The sequence below is a fragment of the Salmo salar genome, chromosome 15 (assembly GCF_965601325.2).
Source record: "Salmo salar chromosome 15, fSalSal1, whole genome shotgun sequence".
NCBI classification, from domain to species: domain Eukaryota; kingdom Metazoa; phylum Chordata; class Actinopteri; order Salmoniformes; family Salmonidae; genus Salmo; species Salmo salar.
Window position 1 is genome coordinate 32,641,724 of NC_138305.1, and position 7,272 is coordinate 32,648,995.

General features: G+C 42.3%; 1 protein-coding gene across 1 annotated transcript; it reads right to left on the bottom strand.

The window, feature by feature from the left end:
* Positions 1–4,996: 4,996 nt before the first annotated feature.
* rhob (ras homolog family member B) lies at positions 4,997–6,813 on the bottom strand. The gene is given in 1 exon segment (NM_001141807.1): positions 4,997–6,813. A coding segment is annotated over 1 exon segment (591 nt). The 5' UTR covers positions 6,680–6,813; the 3' UTR covers positions 4,997–6,088.
* Between the last annotated feature and the right edge of the window lie 459 nt (positions 6,814–7,272).

Consider the following 7,272-nt stretch of genomic DNA (forward strand, 5'->3'; position numbering starts at 1 on the left):
AGCCATAAAGACGACTGGTATTAATATCCCAACTTCCCTGTGATTTACAAGAACAGTCTGATGTTACTCTTTGTCATATAAATGGGAAACCCGTTGGCACATAGGGGGATGGAGATCCATTGATTAGATATTGATGGTCCTGCTGCCGGCAATTGTTCCCTTGATTTCTCTATTGCTTTTCCAATTAAAACGTTCCATTATTTTCATTTTTAGTACTATTCAGAGATACAAAGTGGAGTTTAGTTACTAAACTCAGCAAAAAAAGAAACATCCTCTCTCTGTCAACTGCGTCTTTTTTCAGCAAACTTAACATGTGTAAATATTTGTATGAACATAAGATTCAACAACTGAGACATAAACTGAACAAGTTCCACAGACATGTGACTAACAGAAATTGAATAATGTGTCCCTGAACAAAAAGGGGTGGGGGGGTGGGGGGGGGGGGGTAAAATCCAAAGTAACAGTCAGTATCTGGTGTGGCCACCAGCTGCATTAAGTACTGCAGTGCATCTCCTCTTCATGGACTGCACCAGATATGCCAGTTCTTGCTGTGAGATGTTACCCCCCTCTTCCACCAAGGCACCTGCAAGTTCCCGGACATTTCTGGGGGAAATGGCCCTAGCTCTAACGCTCCGATCCAACAGGTCTCAGACGTGCTCAATGGGATTGAGATCCGGGCTCTTTGCTGGCCATGGCAGAACACTGACATTCCTGTCTTGCAGGAAATCATGCACAGAACGCGCTGTATGGCTGGTGGCATTGTCATGCTGGAGGGTCATGTCAGGATGAGCCTGCAGGAAGGGTACCATATGAGGGAGGAGGATATCTTCCCTGTAACGCACAGCGTTGAGATTGCCTGCAATGACAACAAGAATCAGTCTGGTGATGCTGTGACACACTGCCCCAGACCATGACGGACCCTCCACTTCCAAATCGATCCCGCTCCAGAGTACAGACCTCGGTGTAACGCTCATTCCTTCGATGATAAACGTGAATCCGACCATCACCCCTGGTGAGACAAAACCGCGACTCGTCAGAGAAGAGCACTTTTTGCCAGTCCTGTCTGGTCCAGCGACGGTGGGTTTGTACCAATAGGCGCCGTTGTTGCCGGTGATGTCTGGTGAGGACCTGCCTTACAACAGGCCTACAAGCCCTCAGTCCAGCCTCTCTCAGCTTATTACAGACCGTCTGAGCACTGATGGAGGGATTGTGTGTTCCTGGTGTAACTCGGGCAGTTGTTGTTGCCATCCTGTACCTGTCCTGCAGGTGTGATGTTCGGATGTACCGATCCTGTGCAGGTGTTGTTCCACGTGGTCTGCCACTGCGAGGATGATCAGCTGTCCTTCCTGTCTCCCTGTAGCGCTGTCTTAGGTGTCTCACAGTACGGACATTGCAATTTGTTGCCCTGGCCACATCTGCAGTCCTCATGCCTCCTTGCCTCATGCCTAAGGCACGTTCACGCAGATGAGCAGGGACCCTGGGCATCTTTCTTTTGCTGTTTTTCCAGAGTCAGTAGAAAGGCCTCTTTAGTGACCTAAGTTTTCATAACTGTGACCTTAATTGCCTACCGTCTGTAAGCTGTTTGTTTCTTAATGACCGTTCCACAGGTGCATGTTCAATAATTGTTTATGGTTCATTGAACAAGCATGGGAAACAGTGTTTAAACCCTTTACAATGAAGATCTGTGAAGTTATTTGGATTTTTACGAATTATCTTTGAAAGACAGGGTCCTGAAAAAGGGACGTTTATTTTTTTCACTGAGTTTAGGTTTTGGTTTAAATCAACCTGCAAATGCACAGATGCACCAATCTATGTATTATTGCAGAGATTATGCAGCGTAATGTTACATACTTCAGTTTGTTTCCTACCAATTTACTTTTGTTGATGAATTTATCTATGACTGAGATTTAAAAAAAATTGGACAGTCCCTACCAAAAAAATGTCCTCTACTTTGCCTTTTACATGGGAAAAAAACTCATTATTGGAACATTTAAGATCGTAGTATCCGAAGGCAGACTTCCTCCATTTTGAACCAGACTCAATAGCTATCTTTAAACTTGTTTTAACAATGAAAACCATGTTTTCTGCCTATCCTTCAGGAAGAATTAAATCATACATGATTATATATGGTAAAGGGAGGAAGGAAGAAATGGTATATGAAAGAGATCGAGAGGGTACATTGTGTCCTATCCTGAACATAAACAAAGGGTCCAGCAACAGAACTCTATAGTAAAGAATGTGACTTTTAAGTAATTGCAACCGAGAAAAAAAAGCAACCCTTAGAGAACCCCCCCCAACTCCAACAAGATCGTTATATTGCACAAAAGACCCCCGCTGTCCTTGGAGGGGGTCAGGGGGAAAGGAAAGAAAGGAAATTGTATAATGTCTCCAATGGATGTTCCAATGCTGTCATCTGTGGAGACCCTCCCAGGCTCCCACCACATAAAGCACAGTAATGTCACAGTAATGTACACAGCATCATTTAAGTTTTATTGGCCAGTGTTTGTCTCCTATAAAAATGAAATACTACTTGGATATACAGTACCAGTCAACATTTTGGACACACCTACTCATTCAAGGGTTTTTCTTTATTTGTACTATTCTACATTGTAGAATAATAGTGAAGACGTCAAAACTATGAAATAACACATATGGAATAATGTAGTAACCAAAAAATTGTTAAACAAATCAAAATATATTTTAGATTCTTCAAATTAGCAACCCTTTGCCTTGATGACGGCTTTGCACACTCTTGGAATTCTCTCAACCAGCTTCACCTGGAATGCTTTTCCAACAGTCTTGAAGGAGTTACCAACTGCACTGCGGACCAACTCATCCCAAACCATCTCAATTGGGTTGAGGTCGGGTGATCGTGGAGGCCAGGTCAACTGATGCAACACTCCATGACTCTCCTTCTTGGTCAAATAGCCTGTACATAGCCTGGAGGTGTTTTGGGTCATTGTCCTGTTGAAAAACAAATGACAGTCCCACTAAGCGCAAACCAGATGGGATGGCGTATCGCTGCAGAATGTTGTGGTAGCCATGCTGGTTAAGTGTGCCTTGAATTCTAAATAAATCACTGTCAGGGTCACCAGCAAAGCACCCCGACACCATCACACCTCCTCCTCCATGCTTCACGGTGGGAACCACACTTGCGGAGATCATCCGTTCACCTACTCTGCGTCTCACAAAGACACGGCGGTTGGAACCAAAAATCTCAAATTTGGACTCATCAGACCAAAGGACAGATTTCCACCAGTCTAATGTTCATTGCTCGTGTTTCTTGGCCCAAGCAGGTCTCTTCTTCTTATTGGTGTCCTTTAGTGGTGGTTTCTTTGCAGCAATTTGACCATGAAGGCCTGATTCACGCAGTCTCCTCTGAACAGTTGATGTTGAGATGTCTGTTACTTGAACTCTGTGAAGCATTTATTTGGGCTGCAATTTCTGAGGCTGGTAACTCTAATGAACTTCTCCTCTGCAGCAGAGGTAACTCTGGTACTCCCTTTCCTGTGGCGGTCCTCATGAGAGCCAGTTTCATCATAGTGCTTGATAGTTTTTGCGACTGCACTTGTAGAAACTTTCAAAGTGACTGACTTAAAGTAATGATGGACTGTCGTTTCTCTTTGCTTTTTGAGCGTTTGCCATAATACGGACTTAGTCTTTTGACAAATAGGGCTATTTTCTGTATACCACCCCTGCCTTGTCACAACACAACTGATTGGCTCAAACGCATTAAGAAGGAAAGAAATTCCACAAATTCACTTTTAACAAGGCACACCTGTTAATTGAAAATGCATTCCAGGTGACTACCTCATGAAGCTGGTTGAGAGAATGCACTTTTATGGTTACGACATGATTCCATATGTGTCATTATATAATTCTGATGTCTTACAATGTAGAATAGTAAAAAATAGTCAAAATAAAGAAAAACCCTTGAATGAGTAGGTGGGTCCAAACTTTTGACTGGTACTGTACGTAGTTACCAAATTGTAATAACAATGTTTTCTGTGGACATATGACTAGTTGACCCCAAGTATCATTTCACACATTATACATGTGGATATTTGTACTTTTTAAAGATGTGAATAAAAATATTTCTTATAGTTCTCAAAAACTTGATTACTGAGAATTAAATAGTTTAAAATAGGTCCCACCCATCACCTGTATGTTGATTCAAAGGCAATTTTAACATGGTACTGTAAAGGTAGAGCACCAAAAACATCAATAAAACACAGGGTTTATTGAGACACTGACAAAGACATATCAAGATGTCTTGTTAACTGAGCGCCTTCTCAAACATTCACTATGCAACTCATTTTTTAAGCTTTAAATTGAATTCCTTTCACCTTCCTCTGTAACCTGGCTGGGCATCTAAGAAATGAGGTGTGCTACAAAAGTCCCCCTCTGTTTTTCATGCATAATGTTTTTCATCCCTCCTTCTCCACTGCACCGGTTTTTAGACAAAGTAGCTTAAAACGACAGCGCAATATCCTGACAGTTCTCTTGATAGAAACATCGCAAAATAATAAATTATAGAAACACACTTGCTATCTCCCTGATTTAAACCAATAATGGAGACAGAGAATAGAAGGGGACAGAATTGTGTCATTGTCCTAAACCACTAAGCTGACCACCATCACATTTAGTAGGCCTACCAGTGCTTCCAGTCAATTGTGTGTGGTTGGGTTGTGATGGAAAGCAGTCTCCCAGTCTTCCTGTTCACCCAGTCCCCCCATATTACAACAGTGCCTTTGTGTTTTCTGTCCTCATTTCATCCCCTTGTGCTGTAATACTATTTCCAATATACATTTATTATTTTGATAGCTGTTAAAATAGCTTTCCATACCACCTAACCCCTTTCTGCATCAGAGGTAGTTTGTGTTGTCCTGAATTGTGATGCTAAAAAGTCAAATAATTAGGTTTTACCATGTGCATTTACAGTTTACATCCACAGCAGCAGGCCATACAAATAGAATTCCATTGGCAGTAGGCTTTACACATTCTAATCATATCTTTATTATTTAAAAACATAAAACAATAGAAACTGACAAATGTGAAACTAAGACAAAATATTGCACTTTGGGGATCTTTTGAAACTCCTCCACATACAGTATGTGAAATAATAGCATTCATGCTTTACACAGTGCTGCAGTGGTGTCCCTGTCATGTTAATGCAATGACACACGCCTTTTAAAAACATTAGGAGAGCATCATAACAAACAATCACGGAAATGTTCCTTACAAGCTAGAATGTTGAATAATTTAAGTTTGAATTTATTCTACCGGTTGCCTGTGTGATTGGTCCTTCAGCTGCTTGGAATTTGAGGCAAATATCTAGACTTTTTAGAGTGCTGGTACTGAAGTTGAAATTTCTATCACCTGGCACATTTACAAATCCATGTAAACACCGGTTATTAGGCATACATCACGTCCATGTAGTTCTGTTTTGTGCACATGCCTTTGTTCATGAGCAAACATCTTGATTGCCACACACAGACCTGCGTTTTGAAGTTGGTTTAATAATACGTCCCTATGGATATTTTGTCTCAAATGTCGACCAGCTGAAGGGCCAATACCACTCACAATCGGCAGATTAAGTTGAAATATAAATTGTATTCAACATTCGTGACAGACAAGGGAAGTGTAGGTTTTTGTCTATGTAAATGTACGTGGCGTTGAAGGCATCACCACGTTTCGTGACTAACTGGTTGCATGTCAACATGCCTTGGCACCCGACACTCAAGTAGACTCCTTGGAAAAATATCCTCAAAGGCTACAGCATCATTTCAGGCAGCATCCGGAATGCTTGACAAATGTATTTATTCAGTAAATTACAATCGTCAGTTGTAGGCTACTTGTATTAGAGTATGTATTCGCGTCAATTAAGGGATCAGGTGAATAGATCAAGATGATCCACAATCTGAGGATTATTACATTTCTCATGGCTACCGGCTCAAAAGAAAGTCTTTAGCCTAATGGAAGACAGACTTGGTCATGCATCTTTTCAAGCACAATGACAACAGGTCTTGATGGTGTTGGCAGCCGTACATTAACGTAAGATACATTATTGCTCACGTTAGCAGTTCATTCACAACAACAGACAGCAGTTCAGACAACCGCTGGAGGGTTTTGATCTCTTCTGTAAAGAAGCACGTGTCGCAGTGTCGAACACCTCCCGAATACCATCCTTCGTTTTAGCAGAACACTCCAAATAGTCATATGCACCAATGCGCATGGCCATGGCGCGCCCGTCCTCCGTTTTCACTGGTTCCTGTTTCATTCTGGACAGCTCGCTCCTAACATTCTCGTCGTTGCGCAAGTCTCTTTTGTTGGCAACTAAAATAATGGGTACGTTGGGACAAAAGTGCTTTACCTCTGGCACCCATTTCTCGGGGATGTTTTCGAGGGAGTCCGGGCTGTCCACGGAAAAGCACATCAGGATGACATCAGTGTCCGGATAGGACAGCGGGCGAAGGCGATCGTAGTCCTCTTGTCCAGCCGTGTCCCACAGTGCTAGTTGGACTTGCTTGGTGTCCACTTCAATGTCGGCCACATAGTTGTCAAATACAGTTGGCACATAGACCTCAGGAAACTCGTCTTTGCTGAACACAATCAGCAAGCAGGTCTTTCCACACGCGCCGTCACCGACTACGACCAGCTTTTTTCGTATCTCTGCCATTTGCTGCTCTTAACCGATACTTTCCCTTGATCCTAACTGTTAAACAAATATGACGTATGAACTGTGAGTTAGCTAAGAAGTCAGATTCTGGCAGTACGAGCCTGGTTAAACTTCCTTGAACGTAGCCGTGTGCGTTTCTCCACTGGATTCGATATTTCTCAACTATTTGCTCCCTGTCCAGCCACTGAAGCGCTTCCTTTATAAAGAGCATGGGTGCTTTCCTAATATAGCAATCCAATCGGAAGTAGGGCGGTGAGATCATTATTTCGAAAGAAGGAGGTGATTGGATCCCAGACCTGCTTTGTCGGTAGAGGAGGGTCGTAGTCACGAGGATCATGTCTCGCCCAGACACTGACCTGGGACCAGCTCTATAGAATCAGAGCTCAACTATAATTTGGCAATATGATTTTGGGATATTTCATACACCATAAAAAATGTTTCAATAAATGTTTCATAATTCATAAATGTATTAAAAAACATTTGACATGGGCATATGCCACTAGTTTATCCTTCTGTCAAACACACAGGACTGTCCTAAACTGTAGCCTACAATAGGCTATAGTACAGTGGGCAGAAAAGGCTTCAACAATACT